Below are 24,537 nucleotides of genomic sequence, written 5' to 3'. Positions count from 1 at the left end.
CTTGCGAGTGGCGAAGCGGAGGTGGGTGTGGTGGGGCGGGCGCTGGGCGGCGCACGCCGTGATGGGCCGCGGCGACGCGCGCGCACTGTCTGCTAGCTCGCGTCCCGACGCGCACGACACGCGCTCCCCACGCGCCCCTACGCATGAAGACCGAGGACCAAACCACAGAGGAGGCGGCGCGCCGCCCGCCTGCAACGCGCCGCCAAGAGAAACCACCCTTCTCCTACATAGCCCTTATAGTCATGGCGATCCGACATTCGCCTAATAAACGACTCACGCTCAGCGAAATCTACGCTTTTCTTCAGCAGCAGTTCCCCTTCTTTCGTAGCTCTTACCAGGGCTGGAAGAACTCCGTGAGACACAATCTGAGCCTGAATGAATGCTTTGTCAAATTGCCGAAAGGCTTGGGGCGGCCCGGGAAGGGTCACTATTGGACCATCGATCCTTCCTCCGAGTTTATGTTCGAGGAAGGTTCGTTTAGAAGACGTCCGCGCGGCTTTCGTCGTAAATGTCAAGCGTTAAAGCCACAATTTGGAAGTGGCGGTTATTTGTGCGGCGGCGGGATGCCCACGCTGCCGCCGTCACAGCCCACTGGCTATGAGCTTGCGGGCAGCAGCAGTTCCGGAGCGAGCAGTGGTCCAGCTATAGATTACGGTGCATGTGCGTATTCACACGCAGGCTCTACAAGCCAACAATTGGGCTACGGCAGTGAATACTGTACGTATGGTACAATGAGTGAGCGGGAGTGGCCTCTAGCCTATGGTGCCGTGGAGCCTGGATATCGGCCGCCACCAACTTCACCTCCGCCGCCTCATCACGATTTGCCTGACATCATACCGAATTATCAATATGCTGTCGCCAATGAGCACGGTAAGTTTTTGAGCTTCACTTTACTCAAACATCTATGTCCAATCTTAATAAACCAATGATATTATTTGGAAAAAAACTTCATTATTTAGCAAACTGCACAGTCTCCCATCTTTGTCTTTATTAAAATTCTTACAAATTTAGTTTATCTGTAAAACTAAATATGTTATTCTGAACTTTAAAATTGCTAATTGTATATTAACAGACAAATAATGTTCTTATAACGATTACCGCCTTAAAGTCATTGGTGGGTAATTGAATACGTAAAACCTTATTAGAAGGATTTTAAGTTAGTACCTATATGCTAGATGCTATATAAATGCTTGAACGATTCTTTTTTTAACAGGTCCTAAAAAAAAAGAACACATGAGTTACTCGCTTTTTTCGTGATTCAGATATAGTTTAGCTCAACATCGTACTTGGACCACTTGAAAAATTAAAAAGAACTAGCGGGCTTGCCATGACATGTAAATATTTATAATTTATTTACTTTACATTATCGACCATAAACAACTTCAGAGTTTCCAATATGAAATGCCTCAAAAACCTTTAAGGTTTGTGTGTGATATCTTGTAAATTCACCTACGGTTGTCATACAATTCAAAGCTATATATATACCTACTTCTATACTAATATATAAATCTACAGTGGTTTATACGGATGTTCCGTTATAACTACTGAACCATGCATCCGATTGACTTGAAACTTGGTATCCATGTAGAAAATACATGCACTTAATGGATTGGCTAATATATATATATATGAGTCTTGAACTCCCTGCACCAGTTGCGGGGGCGCTAATAATAAGAATCTTTGTCGGGGTGAGAAATAACAATGTTAATTTTAAATGCCCAGCGAAGCGGACGGGCACAACTAGTAAAGTTATAACAATGTTACTTTTGTATCAATAAAAAGTATTACTGTTAGTATGTATTTATTTAGATACAATTAGGTTAATGGGATTGCTAAGCAACTTCGCTTAAACGGTAGGCAGCAGCTTGGCTCTGCCCCTGGCATTGAGTCCATGAGCGATGGTAACCATCACCATCAGGTGGGCCGTATGCTCGTCTGCCTACTAGGGCAATAAAAAAACATATCATGGCTCCCCAATATTATTTAAGATAAGACCAATAAGACCGCCTTTTGAAAAATATACCTACGTGTTGACTTATATTTAAAGTTAATCATGTTTTTGGTAAAAAAATGTTATCTCTCTGTCTATATAAATATTGCAATGCCCTCAAGATCAATAAAAACAAAATATCTAATCGTAGCACCACCTACTAGATCCTATTGTAAATCCAAGCTATCTCATTATCAGGGATACTGGGGTAAGTCATTAAAACAGTTAATAATCCTATAGCCGATAGACCCCGATTGCAACGTCAAGTATCGGGTCCATTTGAAGTCGTCGTGGCCTAAAGGATAAGACTTCCGGTGAATTCGTATCTAGCGATGCACCGGTGTTCGGATCCCTGGCGGGTACCAATTTTTCTAATGAAATACGTACTTAACAAATGTTCACGATTGACTTCTACGGCGAAGGAATCACATCGTGTAATAAAAATTAAGCCCGCAAAATTATAATTTGCTTAATTACTGGTGGTAGGACCTCTTGTGAGTCCGCACGGGTAGGTACCATCACCCCGCCTATTTCTGCCGTGAAGCAGTAATGCGTTTCGGTTTAAAGGGCGGGGTAGCCCTTGTAACTATACTGAGACCTTAGAACTTATATCTCTAGGTGGGTGGCGTATTTACGTTGTAGATGTCTATGGGCTCCAGTAACCACTTAACACCAGGTTGACTGTGAGCTCGTCCACCCATCTAAGCAATAAAAAAAAAAGTTAATCTAAGCCATTCCAAACACATATAAGAAACTAAGACAAAATCGGTCATGCCGTTTAGAGTTCCGTGACAAATAGCGTGAATTTTACAAAATGATTATTTAGATTTATTAGATTTATTTAGGATTAATAAAGATTGTTGTTTTTACGGTTTCTTACGACTTTTTAGTTTTATTGTGACTTTCCGGATATGTCGGTATTGTTTTAAACGTCATGATCACGGGTAGACTAAACTAGGATACACCAGTAGTAATAGTAGTAAGGTTAAATGTTTATATATTTAAAGAATCTATACTAATAAATCTACAGTGATTTTTACGAATTTTCCGTTATAACTACTGAACCATAGATGCGATTGACTTGATGGTATCCATGTAGAAAATACATGTACTTAATGAATAGGCTAGACATTTATATGAGTGTTGGACTCCTTACACCAGTTGCGGGGGCGTTAATGATGAGAATCTTTGTGGGGGTGAGAAATAGTAATGTTAATTTTAAATGTCCAGTGAAGCGGACGGGTACACGTAGTCTTCTATAAAACTATTCGTAGTCGTCTCTGTGTAATTTTATGCCGAAGCTGGTTTTCCGAATACTTTTACAAGTTTTGCACTAGGTATAACGACGGTTAGCAGAACTTATGGACGTAACATAAATGTCGCCACTCATATTGAAACATCATGTCGAGGTTTAAGTTGCGCTGGTATAATGAGTATTTCGTCCAACAAATCTGAGCTGAATAGTCGGTAAAACATATTGAGACCGGTGGTCGAATGGTTTTCGCTAGTGCTAATTACATTTTTGGTACTACAAGTAGCAGGGCGACCGTGAAGTCCGCGCTGTACCAGCGGTTTGCCTATTTATATCGATCGTGCGTTCGAATTTGAAACGCAGGACTGACGATTTTCAAGAATCAGCAAATTTAAACTCTGGAAAAAATACAACCCAATGTTTTTAAATAAAAACCAAAAATAATAATTTTTGTTATAAGTTCGGACATTTAAAACTATATGTTCTTAATTCATTTTATAAATACATTTATTAAAAGATTTAACTTGTTAATCTATTTATTATCAGCTGGAATTTTCGTCTGTAGCCCAGTAATACTTTGACGTTGTACTCGATTTGACGGGATAGCCTGTATCGTTCGCATAATTATGGCAATATAAATGTTTTAGACCCACGAAAATTAATAAATAAAAAAAAACATCAAAATAGAACGAGTTTCTCGTCAGTATGAAGGAATAATAAAATAAGTTAATTTTCTCCTATAATACTGACTATAATAACTGACGTGTTAAAACGACGGAAAAAAGTAACTAAGTGTACCTAGTGCGAATTTTATTACTTCTCGATCGCGTAAAAGTAAACTTTTATTTTTATTTTTTTATTGCTTAGATGGGTGGACGAGCTCACAGCCCATCTGGTGTTAAGTGGTTACTGGAGCCCATAAACATCTGCGACGTAAATGCGCCACCCACCTTGAGATATCAGTTCTAAAGTCTCAGTACAGTTACAACGGCTGCCCCGCCCTTCAAACCGAAACGCATTACTGCTTCACGGCAGAAATAGGCAGGGTGGTGGTACCTACCCGCGCGGACTCACAAGATGTCCTGCCACCAGTAAAAAACTCGAATTTTTATAGAGTGGGAAAAGCTTCTCATTGTTTGCCGCTGGGTTTTTAGTTTAGTTGTTTAGTTGGTTTCTCAAAGACAAGAGTCTTTGAGAAAACAATTTTAGGTAATAAAATACATCGTTTAATTGGAATGTTTCGATAATTCGATATAGGGTAAAACCTGGATAGATGCCGCAGCGGGATAGGTGCCTCATGTTCTAAAAACCTAACTTCCCGCACTCATTGCAAAAAATTAATTTAATAAGTAAGAAGCACAGTCACCCTATACCTTATGTACCATTTGACAATCGCGTGGTGACGGAATGTTTTCCTCGTACATATAATTTTCTCCGCGCGGAATTTCACGAACACGTCAAAGATTTAAAGGTTAGTATTTAGCGTGGTATAACTTTATAATTAGTGTAAAATTCCATTATATTTTTTACTGCGTAAATATATTGGTTCATTGAGCCTGCATCTAGGTATAAATAAATGCTATTATGTTTATAATTTATTTACAAAAAATTTGGGTATCTATCCTTATCACAAAGGATAGTTGCCCTGATTTTTTGGGGTATAGGTGCCTTTAGGGGCATCTATCCCTCCATACTCTGTCATTTCAGAATATACCAGAAATATGCCTTGAAAACATAAAACACAAACAAATTATTTACAGTTCAAGCAGCGAAGATGAAGACAATCCACTTAACTATAAAATGAAAGGAAGTAAAACAATAGATTTGCCCCTAAAGAAATCTAAGGGATAAACCTAAAACGCATGTAATCTGCATAAAATATCTGCATTGAATGTTTTGAAAACTATAAAAATACGAAGTCGCAATCCGACTGGATTCAATGTTTAATGTTTCAGAACTAGCTACATGAAACGTGTTTTTCAGAAATTATGTAGATGTGGAAAATTGAAAGCACTATCCAGTTAAACTTCAATTGGACAAAATAATAAAGATATCTTTATTGTGTTAATTCAATATAAAAAAATATGATTTTGCAATGTACACATTGACACTTAATGTGAATATTTTATAAACAATTAAGAATTTATATTTTTGTTAAATAAATATTTGTAAAATTTTATTTAATAAAAAATAGGATGATGCATGTTGAAACAAAAAAAATTGTAGTTTAGCTTACGCTTACTTAACGCATTAAAAATTTAATTATGATCATTTGTGTGATATGAGAATTATCTTTTAATTATAAACATTCAAAGACTTAAAAAATACAAAATATTTTTTATTATTATGACCCATGTTTCTTGGAGACAATTGCTCTGTTAGGAATAGAACTTCTTAATATTTGGTTTGGTTTTTTCGTTTATACGGTATAAAGGGCATGTATCCTTCACTGCAGGCATCTATCCTACTCAGTATTTTCTTGGTGGGGCAACTATCCATACAGGTAGGCATCTATCCTCCAAAAAAAGGTTCTACGAAAAACGAATTTCTGCAAAATCTGTATTTTATAGGTTAAAAAAAATGTATACTAATTAAACATAAAGGATTGAGCTAACTACATTAATAGAAATTATTCGTATAAAACTAATATTTTCAAAATTACATGACTATTTCAAAAAGTGGGGCATCTATCTCGGCTTTACCCTATGCTAGGAATAGCATTTATCATTTTTAGCTAGAACTGAGTTTACAATGTTATTCCTTGCATCTGTCACATTAATAGGTTTGCACGTAGGAAATCGCGAACTAAAACCCAAAAATAATTAAAAAACGATTCTTAGAAAATGCATAAACGTAAAATCTCAACAAGAGTGGTCATTCAGAAATTCTCTGATAAATATCTAACTAAAGCTGAAAATAAAATCATGGATTTAGTACAACTACGTGGGTACTTCAAACACTCGTACTTCGGATTGACTGACTCCCACACGCGTTGAAATAATTAATCACCCACAAATTAGGAGCATAATATCTTTAAAAAAAAAATATTGCCTACTTAAAAACCACTCGAGACGGTTGTCGACACTGACGGGCTGCTATTACTTATACGATGTTCTGGGCCACGTCACGTCAAGTGGCCATTGAGTTCTGCAGGAGCTGTTTCTATAAATTTTTTACCTGGAATAAAATGTTTTTCTCTTACCTACTTACACCAAAGTGGAACACTACCGAAATTATACGAACAATGTGAGCTTTTCGAATTTAAAATGTATTTAAAAATATTGTCTTCAAACGTGTCTTTAAACGTTCGTGTCTATAAAGTTAAATAGGAAAATAAAATGTCGACTTATCGCATAGTTTACGCATTCGATGTTTTAAATTTGATTCCGGTCGTCCAGATAGCGGGATAAAAACATGACTGCAAGTATCTAGATGTACCAGGTGTTTGTAGCTGTAGTGTCTGTCTAAGTATAATGATTCACGCTTCAAGACCTTCCGGATTCTTCAGAACCTTGAAATGTTTTCTCAAACACGTGCTTGGATCATTAAACTAACTTCAACCGTTCCCTTTACTGTACTGTGAGACAGTGACTCAAAATATAGGAACATTATACAAACCTGCATTTAAGGGTGTCTGGAACCAAAACACGTATATGGTACCTTGGTAGTCTAGAAGGGTTAAGCTAGTAGGGGCCTAGGAGGCCCCGTGAGTTCATTTACCAGTCGGTGCGTATTTGGAATAGCCCCTTAGGATACTAACGATTAGGTAGAGAAAAAAATGCAATTTCTTCAAGGAAGGCATGTATCAGACTTATACTGGTGGTAGCACCTCTTGTGAGTCCGCACCGGTAGGTATCACCACCCAGCCTATTTCTGCCGTGAAGCAGTAATGCGTTTCAGTTGAAGGGTGGGGCAGCCGTTGTAACTATACTGAGACCTTAGAACTTATATCTCAAGGTGAATGACGCATTTACGTTGTAGATGTCTGTGGACTTCGGTGACCACTTAACATCAGGTGGGCCGTGAGCTCGTCCACCCATCTCAGCAATAAAAAATAAATAAATAAAAATACTTTTATTATTTTGTGTTGCTGTTGATCGGCCGACTGTTTACGATATCAGCGGTGTCAGGTAGTAGACGCAGCCTTTAGACATCACCATGTGAATCCTGCTTTATATTTTATGATATAAGGTCGTAGAATCCATTTTATTTAAAACACGTCATAACTCTTACATAACCAAAATATAAACACTAACGTAGATTGTGTCATAAAATTTGTTAGTAGGTATTTAATTAATTATTAAGTAGTACAAAAATGTAGCCTTAAGAATTACACAATGTAATTACATATATTTGTAAGTTTATTTGAATTTCTATTTATATTTGATATTCAGACCACCGCAATACGTTTTTCTACCACTATGTATGGCCTATATTAAGCACCTAGTGAACCTGTAAGATCTTAACTATAGCAGTCTTGCTATAACATTCGCGACAGGGTCTAAACTAATTTTTGACTGTCACTTCTATAAGAGCAGAAAGTTTTTTTTTTAAATTCAATCTGTCAAATATCTGTCCGTAGCTGATACTAGTGATAGAGGAATTAAAAAAAGTCTAGAAACTTTTAGACCTTAGAATTGTTCTTCCTGTTCACCAAATTATGTAGTATATTAGATACGACGATAGGCACTGTGATAGAAATTCGGATGGTTTCGAACGCTTTTTTGAATTTTAGACAGCTTATAATAAGATAGTACAAAAAAATTAAAAGCACGCACAAAATCACTCTCTATGATAATACATAGATGCTAACGATACCTCTTCAAGCTATTTCTGGTTAAATAAAGATTTACGTGAACGCTAAAAAACCTTGCTTCGTTGTTGGGAGGGTCTTGTAAAAAGTCAATATCGATAAAGCAGACTCAACCGCATTCAAACAATTAATCGATTCTCGCTAGGTTTTTCTTGAGCAATGCACTTCCCATAAAATGACGAAAATGCATGCAATGGATAGATTGAACTTAAGTACTGTTTTACAATGATTGTTTTTTGTAATAAACAATATTTTTATGGGCCCAGTAAGCAAACGAACGTCGCCTTGCTCTCTTTTTTTTTTTGGAATGAAGGTATTGTTGGTAGTCCGCTGCTAAGGTTAGAACTGGCGGCGTCTAACAACAGTACTGAGAGTATATGAGTCGTCTATTATCAAAGGCGGCAATCTGTACATTTGGACAAAAAAAATTTATTGATATGTCAATACAGATTTATTTGAATATAATCGTCTCCTTCAAAGAATACGGTTCAAAACCTGCATTAAATAAAGGTTAATAGTTAACCTGTTATTTATCTAAGATGTCGTTCCGAAGAGTTTTGTGACTGCCAATGGAATACAAAGTCAATAATTCGTTTTTCTGATTTACCAATCATTGTCCAAAAGTCAGATTGCCGCCTTTGATAATAGTCGACTCATATGTCAGTCTGACCGATCAGGCAATCGAGTTTCGCAATGCGTTTTAGCCATAATTCAACGATTGACATAAGCACTATGAAATTAGGTGAATGTGTGTAATGATTATAAAAAATATCTGCCCTAATTTTGAAATCTTTGAGTATGAGAAGCCATTTTTTCGTATCAAAAACACTTCATATATTTTTAATTTATTTATGATTTGAAAACCTAATGTTAAAGAACAAAATTAAATGTTGAAACGATGTCTTAAATTTAATACTTCAATCTACTTGGTCTCAAAATCTTCTCATTTGTTTTATGAAGTAACCTTGTATTCCAGTTCGAATGGTGAAATAAGCATTATACACAAAATATTAAGACTGAAGATGATTTCAATGGGCTCCGATAACCATTTATTACCGGCTAGATCATGAGCTCGTTGATCTATCTACAGCAAAAAAAATATTTTATCCCCGAACCCTTTGCTCTGCCACTAAACTAGCCTGTTATTATTTATCTGTGAATTGCAAGCCAATGATAAACGAAACAGGCATTTTGAGGGGAACGCCAAGAGTGAGGTTGTGTAAATGGTTTTATTTTAGTATTTCTGCAAACAAAGCCGGTGACCGTAGTTTCTCGGGTTTTTCTAAAAAGTCCACTGGAAAAGTAAGTAATCACCATTTTACTGTGACTTTATTTTATCCCATCCTATCTCGGTTCATCTAATTTCGTCTCAATTGATTAAAGTCTCAAATTAATCAACATTTCGCTCTATATCATTTTGCTTATACCTAATAGAATTTAAGAGACAAATTAAGATCTGGCTTAAAGGTCTCATGACCAAGCCGTAAAATCTTAATAAAAAGACTAAATGATATATTATCAAAGGTTTGTTCTTTTTATAATTAAACTTTACTATTTATCTATATTTCACTATGAGGCCGTATACAAAAAAGTACTGCAAGGTAAAACTTGCATCGACTTAGCCAGCTAAAACTACTGCAGCTGTGCACTGAATGCATCTACCTGCGCAAATTTCATTATGCAACTTACCAGGACACCATAGCAGTAGAAGAGATTAAAGGTTTCAGAATACGATTAACAAAAAAAAACTAAATTAAACTCATATTTTTATCTAATATTCGGCAATGCGTAGGAGCTCAGTATTAAACTATGTAGTATGTAGTTTATATGTTAGATTGGATGTTAAAAGTACATCGCAATGAATTAAATCAATAAATTTGAAAATAGTTTCTCATTTAACGTTTGATGAACATTAAAAGTAAACGAGTGTGTTTATATTACAAACAAGATCATCCGAATGTAGGTATCTAATTATAAAGTTTGATTCCGCTAATTTTGTGATCTCATATTCAAAAATCAATTTAACGCTTTTAAATTCTACTAGAATAAATATACTTATTAATTAATAAGAAAGAGCGATTAAGTAAATCCTAGCAACTACTCATATCGCATAAAACTAATATGACAAAACGCGACTGAAGGGCAATTGATTGAAAGTGAAAATTTACATAAATAATATATAGTTTACAATAAACGTTACACGTGTAAAGTCTCGCCAATTGCTAGACAAAATACCAGGAGAGTATAATCGAGGTGGAGATTTGTGTTTCAACGACACATATTTGAATTCAAAAGTAGGTTTCCATAGCGCCGATTTTCAGTTCGCATGCGTCAACTTCAGGTCTCATTAGTATGGCATAACTTACGCCAGTCTGTCTAGGTCCGGTTCGAACTCAAGATGTGTGCTTGTATAATATTTTTTTTTTTTATTTGCTTTTCCGGCTTTAGCCAGAGATTAAATTTTTATCATCATCTTATTATTAAATTTATGTAGTGTTGTTAGTGTTGCAAAAGGTTTACCACCAATATGTACATACTCGTACAAAAATAGATCAAATTGAAATCAATCTGTATGATTGCGATGATTTCATGATGATTAAGTCGCATGGTCGATCCTGGGGTGCAAGATATCGATCAAGTCCTTTTAGATTAACTTATTTTCTTTAAAGTTTAGTTTAGTAAGTGTATTTACAGTCTGTCATTTTGCGTCGATCATATTTTTTAATAGTTACGAAACCAATGATAGATGAGAAGGTGTGTTAGAACCTTTTGCATAAAAACAACTACCTAACACACAAGCAAAAATTAAAATTTTCATGAATCGGCTGCTTATCCAGTATAACCGGGGTCCGATACTTTCATTGCGTGCTAATTGCACGGAATTTTCGGCAACTGGTTTTCATTTTTACTACCTATATGTTAAGGATTGGTGATTCTCAATCCTAAATAACAACGTGATCCTATACGCACACTTGACACACAACTAAGCTGTTCTGTATCGACAATTCATGCTAACTAATTATATGTTAATTTCGACACAGGTCGGGAAATGAGATCCGATTCGAGATTATCTCTCACCGTTCCACCCCTACTTTCTCGGCTTGGTTCGGGTGATCAATCATAATTTTTTTTTAAATATTGTATTAAGCAATTGAAGATGTACGGCATTCCGCCTTGAAAAATGGAATATATACATACGTTCTACAATTCAATTGGGACTTGAGTCACATGTCTCAAGGTGGATTGTGAAATTCATGTGGACATATGGTATCCGCTTTGATAGGGTATCCGGTACATACTTAACGCCGAACGGGCCGCAAGCTTGTTACTGGTACTATCGTCCCGTGAAGCAGTAATGCGTTTCGGTTTGCGGGATGGGATAGCCGTATTTCTCAAGGTGGGTGGCGCATTTACGATGTAGATGTCTATGTACTCCAGTAACCACTTAAAATCAGGTCGGCTGAAAGCTCGTCCACCCATCTAATCAAAAAAAAATCTAAGCAATAGTATCATCAAATATATTAATCTCATAATAAGATTTTAGAGTAACACAAAAAAATCGCGTTCAACAAATTTATCTTACAAAAGTATTTTGGGCTGAACGGAATGTAGTAATTATAATTGATGACGGCAGTATCTTTTACCAGTTCTATATTGGATTCCACGAAATATGAATCAAGTTTCTTTTATTCGTCTTATGAGCAGATTAACTTAGAATGATACCTTCGTCAATGTACATACTTATTTATATACTAACAACAAGCTTACAGCCTACCAAATTATCGTATGTTGTGTTTCCTACTCCCTATTCGGAGCATAATTGTAAAATATTTCCAGTTTATAAAACGTAATGATGATGATGTGGTCTTGAGCGGCTTCGGTCTTGGCGACTGTGTTTACTGGACAGGAATTTGAATTAATCATTTATTTGATCATCGTCGTGGAGTCGGTGTTTTGCTCTTTGATGTTCTCTCTGGTGGCTTGCGTACCCGACCTTGTTAGTGTTGTAATCACATAATGTATACATATTCATAATGTATATGTATATCTCATATCTCAAAGTCTATACACTCATATCTCAAAGTAGGTAGCACCAATCTAAGCAAGAAAAAAATCTATATAGTACCGTGACTGATGTCTACTTAACTTATTTTAGCATTTTAATCGCCTACTCAACATTCCGTCATCGACATAAACAGAAGATTGCACTGTACACAAAATAATTACATACCTGAATATATGTAGATAAGTTTTTATTTATTTCTTAGAAACAATTGTTGCCAATGTCATTTCAAGGACCGCGAATCTTAAGTTAAGCGATGCCGGATTTATGAGTGCTGGCGTAAAATTATCGTTCATGTGTTTATTACGTTTGTTTTACTGGTGGCGTCATGTGAGCCATCACGCGTGGGTACCACCATCCTGACTATCACAGTAATGCTTTTCGATTTGGAGGCTGGGGCAGTCGCTGTTCTGTAAAAACTGAGACCTTAGAACTTACATATCTCAAGGTAGGTGGCGGCATTTACGTTGTAGATGTCTATGGGCTCGGGTAACTATTTAACATTTGGTGGCCCATGAGCTCGTCCACCCCTCTAAGCAATAATAAAAAAAATTCACTGATTACTCTAAAATAGTGGTTTTGTCAACTCAGAAATACGAAATGATTAAAATGAATAAAGAAATAAACTAACGAAAGCTAAATAATAAAATTTCCGCGAATTATGCTAAGTGCATAGTGCAAGTTCGAACCCATGTAGAGAATGAGGATATCAAATCTCAGCCGAGTTTAACGATCTCTACAAGTATTACTTACTGCAATTACTATCGTCTTTCAAGGGCGGTGCTCGTTATTTCCATCGCACTAAAGATATTTAAATTTATCGGTGTCTTGTTCTCACAGTGCTAATACACGCCCGGACACATTTATCGGCCCACCTAGTGTTTTAAGTTTTAACGGTCCCTAGCTAAAAATAAATGTTAGGTGGAGCAATAAGTTTTTATGCAGTTTTGAAGCTGATTTATTGGTCAACCCTTTGGTATGTTTTTTAAAAAATTCGAATTCAGAATTATGAAAACAAAAACCCGATAAGTAAGTAAGATGGTATAAGTCAAGTATGCGCCTTGGTGAAGAGCAAGAGTAGTAGTCTGGATTTTTAAAGAAGAATTTTATCTCAATTAAAAGTTTAATTAATAAGAAGTATTACCTCCAAAGGCACCTACGACAGCCCTCATGTGATTAGGCATTGAATTAATCAGTCTCACTATGAAATTCTGAGGTATCATCTCCCATTCCTCTTATATGGCAGTTTTCAGCTCCTTCATCATTCATTCATTGTGAAACTGGCTGGCGAGCCGGATCACGACTCTCTAACTCGTCCCATAGATGTTCGATGGAGTTCATGTCTGGGGTACTTGCTGGCCAGTCCATTACTGCAATATTCACGTCTCGAATTATTGTTATAATAACTATTATAATTTGCGTAATTACTGGTCGTAGGACCTCTTGTGAGTCCACACGGGTAGATACCACCGCCCCGCCTATTTCTGCTGTGAAGCAGTAATGCGTCTCGGCTTGAAGGGTGGGGCAGCCGTTGTAACTATACTGAGACCTTAGAACTTATATCTCAAGGTGTCGTGGCGCATTTACGTTGTAGATGTCTATGGGTTCCAGTAACCACTTAACACCACTGTGAGCTCGTCCACACATCTAGACAATAAAAAAAAAAGAAATGATATTCCTGGACGAATTCAGTAGTATGCGGTCTTGCATTATCGTGCATCAAAGTGAAATTTGGGCCGAAACATACATCGAATGGCATCACATGAGGCTCTAAGCACTGGCGTATGTACCTGTGACCATCTAATGATGGAAGTCGTGGTCCACTAACGACCTCAAGTTCGGTTTTCACATTTGCCTAAATTCCTTCCCAGACTGTCCATGACCCACCACCAAAAGCAGCCCTCTCTGCTACAGCTAAACAATACTTGGCGCCAGTGTTGCTGAGTCGACTGCAAATGAGTTCGCGCAAACTGAAAAAGTGATGTTCGGTGAACTCGCGCTAATTTGGAGCCATTAGCTGGCTTGTGTGATACCATATTACGTTCCTTGTCTTCTTCGAACAGTTCAAGAGCTCATAGATATTCTATGGAAGTCGCGTAGTTGATTTTGTATCTGAATTGAAGTCAAGCGGCGGTTTCTCAAGCTGGTCGTAAAGATAAACCGGTTTTGCGTTTCAGTTGTCACACGAGATCGCGGTCTTCCTTGACGGCAAACGAAACCGCCAATCTCTAAGTACCTTTGATAAACTCTACGGACAGTACGGTACGGCGTAAATTCAGTTGTGCACTCACATTTCTTTGGCTATGCCTGGCCTGCAGAAGTGCTACAGCTTAGGCGGCAATTTCAGGCCGAGTATCCATATTTTTTGGTCAAAACTAGCTTAAAGCTTAGATTAGCCTTTTTATGGAACCAATAATCAGAAACATTAATAAAAAAATCCAGCTTTCGCGAATTAAATAAAGTTTTCTCCTCCGTCGGATCGTTGAAAACAATGAACAGACTAGAATTTTCTTCTTTTTTTTTCATAATTCTGAATTTGGATTTTAAAAAGGACTCGATAAAGAAGGCCAGTAAATAAGCTTCAAAACTGCATAAAAAGTTATTGCTGCACCTAACATTTATTTTTAACTAGGAACCGTCAAAACTTAAAACACTACTTAGGTGGGCCGATAGATGTGTCCGGGAGTATAATTATTAAATTATACCGATGCTCTGTTCTGAAGACCACTGTTCAAACTCTTGTCGAAAAATAATTTCTCATATTATTATTAATATTTCTCAAAGTCTGTTATTGTAGAGTATTGATTATAAAGTTCACTCATAAATAACAAGTCAATTAAATATATTGGTAATCCCAAATTCACATAACAACAACACGCAAGCAATCAAAGCAAATCTTGATTTTTTTATTCAAATCTTTTTTATATTTGTGGATTACCTAGGTGAACTAGAAGCTCGGGTACCAGGACTTCATAAGCCGAATGGAGCTAACTTTAGAATTTAAATAAAATACATCTTTTTTATTTTTTATCATAATTAATGAACGATTTATTCTCCTTTTCATTTATCGAACACACGAGTGCTATTTAAAAAAAATGATCCACAAATAAGTTCGATCGATGTGTATACCAAAACGGAAAATGCACCGTAAGTGGAAAATGTAACCTTTATATGCGTCGTCCATGTGGAATACCTTTGCGACTCTCCAAGCGCAGTACTAGGATATTATAATTTAAAAGAGGTTAAAGCAGTGTTTAAGCAAGGTCTAGTCTAGATGATTACGTCTTGAAATTCATTAAAATTAGACTCTTTATTTGTACCTGTTTTTGCCAATGATTTGCTTGCTAAATAGTAGGTAGTGGATTTACTAAAAACATAATATATTCGGATGTAAATGTGCATATTGTACCGTTTTTTTTATTTCGTTAATATAATAGAAATTCACAAATAAGAAATTATTTTATGCTCACAGAAAACTAAATTTGAAAGTAAAGATTTTCTCTATAAATAATATTAATTAACCTGTACATGTCAAAGATTGCTTTCATACGACAAATTCGTTTGGCGATTATATAAATTAGTTAATCTTAAATTGCTATCGATAAATAACTATTAAGACAAATAAATGAATCTTATTTATTTGCACGCGACATATATTATGTTCAGCTGGAGGAAGAAAGAGAAAGCCTTTGAAATTGCTTGCCTCTTTATCGAGCAGCGCTCGCTATTCCCGATGAGGCTGCAATGGAGTGCATTTTCGAGAATGCAACGGTATTAGGATCGCAGAAAGCTTTGGAAGTCATGTTCAGGAATACAGCGTTTTAAAAACTTTTGGATTGAATGTTTCCGTCGACGTACCGCATTGACAACACACGAAGACTATTAACAATAATTAATACAAACCGTCTAAGTTTCATTTTTGTGAGTATACGTGTAGTTATAGTCAGGTGAGATGTAAACTTGTCTGCCGAGAGCAGCAGTAAAAAGATAATAATGATACACAAAAATCCCTTTTAAATAAATTTATTCATGTAATACTTTTTATGAAAATTCTTTATAAATGCCTCGCTCCATATCCATGGTAAAACCACGCAGCTAACGGGCTATTAAGCAAAGGTGTACGTGATAGCGATTAGGCAGGCAGCTCACTGACTGATGTCGATGGTCATCTTCTGACGACATCCAAACCGCTGTCTTTAATTGGTGCGAAACAGCGTTACACGCCCACTGCCCTTTCTGAGTTCTGTCTCGATATGGGAATAAGATCCTGGTGGAAGACGGAGGAGTTAATTAGGAGGCTTCAATTCTCACATACTATGTTGGATAAAACCTGCTAAACCGCTCAACACGTGAGGCGTTATCAGTACAGTGATCTAGCTACATATACTAGTTGTACCCTCTTGGTATCAGCCTTAACGCACTGATGCGATTATTTGGAAAACGTGGAAAAGCACATTGTCATCTCTGCTAAGCCTCACTCCAACGGTGCCACATAGCAGGCTTCATTATAATGATACTAGGTGAAGCTCCTTTTGCTACTCATAGCTCTTGATTATCGACAGTCGGCAAGTACAAATGTGACTTTACGCCACTGCCGTTCGCAGTGGTGCCATTCAGCTCTTGCAAGTCATTTTTACAGGTAGGTAATTACGTGAACAAAGAACACTTGTGTTAGTCAGAGATTTATACCAAGAAATCGTCTCTTTTGTAACAACGGGATGGATGACCTCGACGGTTCTGACACCGCTTTCAGGACATTACAGTTTTCTTTTTACGACTGACAAAAAAAATATTTTTTTTTTATTGCTTAGATGGGTGGACGAGCTCACAGCCCACCTGATGTTAAGTGGTTACTGGAGCCCATAGACATCTACAACGTAAATGCGCCACCCACCTTGAGACATAAGTTCTAAGGTCTCAGTATAGTTACAACGGCTGCCCCACCCTTCAAACCGAAACGCATTACTGCTTCACGAGAGGTCCTACCACCAGTACTTTTGTGCGCATACATATAAACACTAGTTACGTTAAACCCAAGTGTCAAAATCGATGGGCGTTTCAGTATTAAATGCTGCATAATTTTTGAAGATAGTTTTCGACTATTTTACCAGTTTTTTATTAATATAAATAATGAAATAAATAAATCGGACGTCTTCGAGTTGATGAAAATGTCGTACAAAAATTCATTTGTTAATTATTATTTTTTCTAACCAATCTTTGGTATCGTACGCGGCTATAATAACGACGCGAGGACGGGCAGAAATTCCGTTACATGTAAATAAAGATACAGATTTATGTACATACCAAGTTAAATAAAAGTGTGTTAAAACGGCCCATTTCATATTTCTTTTTTTGTTACACTACAATTAAGTTTTGTCACATATTGTTAATCGATTTTTATTATGTTAATAAGTTCAAATTATAAGTAATTAGATACGAGAATGTGCCTACATTAAAAGCCATATGTGCCCTTTTTATCGAAGGCTGCAGTTGTTTCGGATGCAGTAAAATATCGCTAACTGCAAGGTACGATTTTCTAGCTATTTCATTGTACTAAAATCACTAACTAGAATAGCTCATGGCTTCAGTAATTCAAATATCAAGCCGTCGTTGTCATCAAGCATCATACATGGCGTATGATCATAATATCAATTTCATATTACTGAAATGCTTCTCATGTAATGTATGTCTAAAGTGACTTAATTTATTTCATATTATTTAGTGTGCCAATGACAATAACTGCAATGACATTTATGAGCGGCATAGGAACAAATTCTATAATTAAATAATATAATATTGTAATGCAAACATCGTGTATTGAAATGAAATCAATATTAGTAATCTAATTTGTAAATTTGCAAAGGTAATCACTATGTTACCGATGATATCTGCGCCTAAAAGTTAGCATAAAAAATCTATTTACACTTTACTATAATTTATATGCAAAAGATTTTTTTGAAGTTATCGTGGTTTAAATAAAAAGAGTTGAATACCCTTTTTATTTAAACCATGATAACTATATGTTATACAAACGTTTTTGTTTGTCAAATTAAAATAATTTTTAAAGTGTTAAGCAAGATAAACTCGATATCATTGTAGGTACACCGCTAAGGCTTAGTAGATACTCACTGACGGGCTGAAATGCATTTCAGAAAACTAAAAGCAGTGAATTATAGTGCACCGAATACCAGGAATGCAGAAACCTAATAAAGATTTTGTCACATGTACGGGAACGCCCTAAATGTACACACATACTCGTATTTATTAAGCTATAATCGGTACGCGAAATATGTGCATTACTTTCTTCGGAACTCCTCTCAGGCCGTGTTCTCCTAGTAACCTTGCAAGACTAAAATGCACATTGCATTTGAATATTGCAACTGCACTTCTCGCAATGACTTTTGACGAACTTTAGGAAACAGCTGTGGATAGACATTGAAATTGACTATATGTTTAATAATTAATTCACGAGATTGTAACTCTTACAAAAAGCACTTGTTAATTTTGACTGAAAACCTAAATGTTGTTTTAGTATATAGTAATTAAAAAATAAGAATTAGTTTTAACTATCTTATTGTTTAATATGTGTAAGTAATATTTCCCCCTTTTTTATCAACCGTTTTTTTCGCTTTCTTGTACTTCTGGTTAGTAGTAGAAAACAGCTGTAGCCTGAAGATATAAAATTTACTGTATTTTTAAATATATCACGAGATTTTATGTAGCTCTTACAATACGCATTAATAAATGTTGGCTAAAAATACAAAAGTTGCTTAGTATATACTAATTAAAAGAGTAAGAATTAAGGTGTAAATTTCTTTGACAAGAAATAATTTTACAAGTATGTCTCACAAGAACGTGAAAATGAAATAATATAACATGAAAAGATATCCAATTTCGAGAATTCATAATTTCGCGAAATATTTGCATTACTTTCCTCGAAGCTCCTAACATGGCGTGTTCTCCTAGTAGACTGGAAACAACAAAACGCACGTTGCATTGGATAATTGCACCTGCATTTCTGTATTATTAATCTTTTAAACTAGCTTATTATTTAATAGGTGTAAGTAAAATTTCCCCCTCTTTTATCAACCGCTTTCTCTCTTTCTTGTACTTCTGGTTAATAGTAGAAAACAGCTGTAGCCTGAAGATATAAATTTACTGTATTTTTAAATATATCACGAGACTATTACTCGTACAATTCGCACTAATAAATTTTGACTAAAAATACAAAAGTTACTTGGTACATCATTCTAATTAAAAATGTAAGAATGAGTGTCTTAAATTTATTTGCGAAAAATTAATAATACAACTCTGTCTCACAAGAACGTGAAAATGATATAATATAATATGAAATTAGTTTCAATTAAGGACATTGATAACCGCACGAAATATGTGCATCACTTTCCACGAAGCTTCTCTCATGTTATGCTGCCCTAGTTAACATACGACTAAAATGCACATCAAATTGGAAAATTGAAACTGCATTTCTTTATTAATCTTTTAACTAACTATATAGCCATAAGTAACATAGCCGTAAGTAACGTTTCCCCCTTTTTTATCAACCGTTTTTCTTCCTTTCTTGTACTTCTAAATCGTATTAGAAAACAGATGTAGCCTGAATATGTAAGTTTGCTGTATTTTAAATATGTCACGAGATTGTTACTCGTACAAAATGCACTTATAAATTTAAGCTGATACTGCTTATTACATAGTAATTAAAAAATCAAGAGATTAATTCTTCAATTTCTTTACCAAAAATTAATAATACAACTAGGCCTCACAAAAATGTAAAAATGAAATAATATAAAATGAAATCAGTTCCAATTAAGGCCATTAATAACCGCACGAAATATGTGCATCACTTTCCTCGAAGCTCCTCTCATGTTGTGTTCTCCTAGTAAGCACGCAACAACTAAAATGCACATTACATTGGAAAATTGAAACTGCATTTCTTTATTAATATTTTTACTAACTATTGCTTTATAGGCATAAGTAACGTTTCCCACCTTTTATATCAACCGTTTTTCTTCCTTTCTTGTACGTCTAAATCGTATTAGAAAACAGATGTAGCCTGAATATGTAAGTTCGCTGTATTTGTTAGTAAAAGAAAACCGCTGTAGCCTGTAAGACGTACAATTCGCACTAATAAGTTTTAACTAAAAAAATTAAAGTTGCTTGGTACATACATACTAATTAAAAAAGTAAGAATCGTCTTTAATTTCTTTGCCAAAAAATAATGTCTCACAAGAACGTGAAAATCAATTAATAGGTACCTATAAAATGAAAAGAATTCAGTTTCGAATACATATTCATAAGCTCACGAAATATGTGCATTACTTTCTTCAAAGCTCCTCTCATGGCGTGTTCTCCTAGTAAACATGCAACACTAAATTGCACCTTGCATTGGAAAATTAAAACTGCATTTTTTGCCATTTATACTAGTAAACTATTTTTGCAAGAACCGTTTCGTCCTTTCTCTATCAACTTTATTATTCTCTTTTTTATATTTCTAGTTAGGTTATGTTTTTAGTACGTATTAATTAAAAAAATAAAAATTAAGTCTCAAATTTATTTTCCAAAAAACTATAACATAGTTAAGCCTCACAAGAAAGAGAAAATGAAATATAATAAAATGAAATCAGCTCCAATTACGAATATTGATAAGCGCGCGAAATATGTGCATCCCTTTCCCCGAAGCTCCTCTCATAGTGTGTTCTCCTAGTAAAAATGCAACAGTAAAATGCACATTGCATTCCAATATTGCAACTGCATATGTTTATCAACGGCCATCTGGTGTAGTGGTAAGTGACATGGTCACTACATAACGGGGTCGCGGGTTCGAATCCCGCCAAGGGAAGATATTTGTATGATAAATATAAATGTCTTTTCCAGGGTTATGGATGTATATTAAATATATGTATGTGTATAATAAAAATCTTACATTTATTTCCGTTATCTGGTACCTGTAACACAAGTTATTTACGAACTTAGCACGATACCAGTTAACGTGGCGTGATTGTTAGTAAATATTTATTTATTTATTTATAAATATAATCTTTTAATTAATGTATAGTTTACTGTAAGTTGATGTAAGGTATAAGTATCATTTCCCTCTTTTTTATCAACCTCCCTTCTCTCTTTTTAGTATTACTAGATAACAGTAGAAAACAGCTGTAGCCTGAAGATGTAAAATTTACTGTATTTTATTATGTCACGAGATTGTTACTCGAACAATTCGCACTAATAAAATTGGACTTAAAGTAGAAAAGTTGCTTGGTACATCATAAAAATAAAAAAGTAACAATTAGTGTCTTAAATTTCTTTGCCAAAAAAAATTCATAATATAGCTATGTTTCCCAAGAACGTGAAAATGAAATAATATCAAATGAAATCAGTTTTAATTACGGACATTGATAAGCGCGCGAAATATGTGAACCACTTTCCTCGAAGCTCCTCTCATGGCGTGTTCTGCTAGTAAACATGCAACACTAAAATGCACCTTGCGTTGGAAAATTAAAACTGAATTTTTTGGCATTTATACCAATAAACTACTTTTGCGAGAACTGTTTTTTCTTTTATCCATCAACCTTATTATTCTCTTTTGTATATTTCTAGTTGGGTAATGTTTTTAGTACGTATTAATTAAAAAACCAAAAATTAAGTCTTAAATTTCTTTTCCAAAATACTATAACACAGCTAAGCCTCACAAGAAAGAGAAAATAAAATTAAAATGAAATCAGCTCCAATTACGGACATTGATAAGCGCGCGAAATATGTGCATCACTTTCCCCGAAGCTCCTCTCATAGTGTGTTCTCCTAGTAAACATGCAACAGTAAAATGCACATTGCATTCCAAAAATGCAAATGCATATGTTTATTAATATAATCTTTTAATTAATGTATTGTTTACTGAAAGGTGATGAAAGGTGTAAGTACCTTTTCCCTCTTTTTTCTCAACCTCTCTTCTCTCTTTTTAGTATTACTAGATAGCAGTAGAAAATAGCTGTAGCCTGAAGATGTAAAATTTCCTATATTTTATTATGTCACGAGATTGTTACTCGAACAATTCGCACTACTAAATTTTGACTTAAAGTAGAAAAGTTGCTTGGTACATCATAAAAATAAAAAAGTAACAATTAGTGTCTTAAATTTCTTTGCCAAAAAAATTCATAATATAGCTATGTTTCCCAAGAACGTGAAAATGAAATAATATCAAATGAAATCAGTTTTAATTACGGACATTGATAAGCGCGCGAAATATGTGCACCACTTTCCTCGAATCTCCTCTCATGTTGTGTTCTCCTAGTAAACATGAAACACTAAAATGCAGGTTGCATTGGAAAACTGAAACTGAAATTACCGGCATCTCTCAACATCTTTTAAAAAACTTATTTATTCTATGTCCATATAAAGGTCTTATATTTGTCCAACTTTATTTTGTCTTGGCTTCTTTTTCAAAAGAGCTGTTCTTTTCCAATGTCAATAAACAAAAGAGAAAATAAATGAATCAGGTAAAGTTAAATAAAAATGAAATTATAATATTAATAAATGCACAATTAACATTTTCTATTTTAAATGTTTATTACATACGGTCGGAGCTAACAAGTTAGCCTAAAATGAGAAAAACAAAACTATCACAGAACAAAAAATAAATTTGGTATAATATATTATTATTTGGTTATGTTAAAAATAAAAACGTTGTAAAATAGCCCCAAATAATATAACTAATTTTAGGTCAATAAATCCGTTTATTGACCTAAAATTGGTTATATTATTTGGTGCTATTTTAATTATATTTAAATTTATTTAATTTCCGAATTGAACGTAATCACTTAAGTTATTTATTTTCTCTTTTGTTTTTTATTATTGGTTTTTAAAAACGACATTTTCGAAACAAAAACATCCAAATTAAAATGGGCTATTTTATAGAATATCTTCGTTAAAAGATTAATAAAGAAATGCAGTTGCAATTTTCCAATGTAATGTGCATTTTAGTGTTGCACGCTTACTAGGAGAATACAACATGAGAGGAGCTTCGTAGAAAGTGATGCACATATTTCGTGCGGTTATTAATGTCTTTAATTGGAACTGATTTCATTTTTTATTATTTCATTTTCACGTTCATGTCCGGCAGAGTTGTATTATAAATTTTTCGCAAAGAAATTTAAGACTCTAATCCTTACATTTTTAATTAGTATAATGTACTAAATAACTTTTGTATTTTTATTGAAAATTTATTAGTGCGTTTGTACCAGTAATAATCTCGTGACATGTTAAAATACAGTAAATTTCATACCTTCAGGCTACAGCTGTGTCCTACTACTAACCAGAAGTATAAGAAAGAGAGAAAAACGGTTGATAAAAAAGGGGGAAATGTTACTTACACCTTTTTTTTTCTTAGATGCGTGGACGATCTCACAGTCAACCTGGTGTTAAATGGTTACTGGAGCCCACAGACATCTACGACGTAAATGTGCCACCCACCTTGAGATTTAAGTTCTAAGGTCTCAAGTATAGTTAACAATACTTAAAAGATTAATTAATAATAAAGAAAAAATGCAGATGCAATTTTTCAATGCAAAGTGCATTTTGGTGTTGCATGTCTACTAGGAGAACACGCCATGTGAAGAGCTTCGAGGAAAGAAATGCACATATTTCGCGAAATTATGAATTCTCGAAATTGGATATATTTTCATTTTATATTATTTGATTTTCACGTTCTTGTGAGACATACTTGTATAATGATTTCTTCTCAAAGAAATTTACGTCTTAATTCCTACTCTTTTAATTAGTATATACCAAGCAACATTTGTATGTTTAGTTAAAACTTATTAGTGCGAATTGTACGAGTGAAACTCTCGTGATATATTTTAAAATACAGTAAATTTATATCTTCAGGTTACAGCTGTTTCCTACTACTAATCAGAAATAAAAGAAAGAGAGAAAACGGTTGATAAAAAGGGGGAAATGTTACTTACATCTTTTTTTATTCCTTAGGTGAGTGGACTAGCTCACAGCCCACCTGTTGTTAAATGGTTAGTGGAGCCCACAGACATCTACGACGTAAATGCGCCACCCACCTTGAGATATAAGTTCTAAGGTCTCAAGTATAGTTATCCCTATTAAACAATAAGTAGTTAAACAATTAATTAATAATAAAGAAATGCAGATGCAGTTTTTCAATGCTATGTGCATTTTGGTGTTGCATGTCTACTAGGAGAGCACGCCATGTGAGAAGCTTCGAGGAAAGTAATGCACATATTTTGCGAAATTACGGATTCCCGAAACTGGATTTCTTTTAATTTTATACCTATTAATTGATTTTCACGTTCTTGTGAGAAATTGCTGTATTATTATTTTTGGCAAAGAAATTAAAGACATAATTCTTACTTTTTTAATTAGTATGTATGTAACAAGCA

General features: G+C 34.8%; 1 protein-coding gene across 2 annotated transcripts in view; it reads left to right on the top strand.

The window, feature by feature from the left end:
- Window positions 1–77: 77 nt before the first annotated feature.
- The window catches only part of LOC149503578 (forkhead box protein F2), a 56,308-nt gene continuing 31,848 nt past the window's right edge, over window positions 78–24,537 (top strand). For both annotated transcript variants that reach the window (XM_089730787.1, XM_089730790.1), the window contains exon 1: window positions 78–870. In XM_089730787.1, coding sequence (XP_089586913.1) covers window positions 144–870 — 727 coding nt within the window. In that variant the 5' untranslated portion in view covers window positions 78–143. The remainder of the gene's footprint in view (window positions 871–24,537) is intronic.

The sequence above is a fragment of the Bombyx mandarina genome, chromosome 01 (assembly GCF_030267445.1).
Source record: "Bombyx mandarina strain Sakado chromosome 01, ASM3026744v2".
Classification (NCBI taxonomy): Eukaryota; Metazoa; Arthropoda; class Insecta; order Lepidoptera; family Bombycidae; genus Bombyx; species Bombyx mandarina.
The sequence above is the reverse complement of the archived record's forward strand: the minus strand, read 5'-3'. Positions and strand labels throughout refer to the sequence as shown.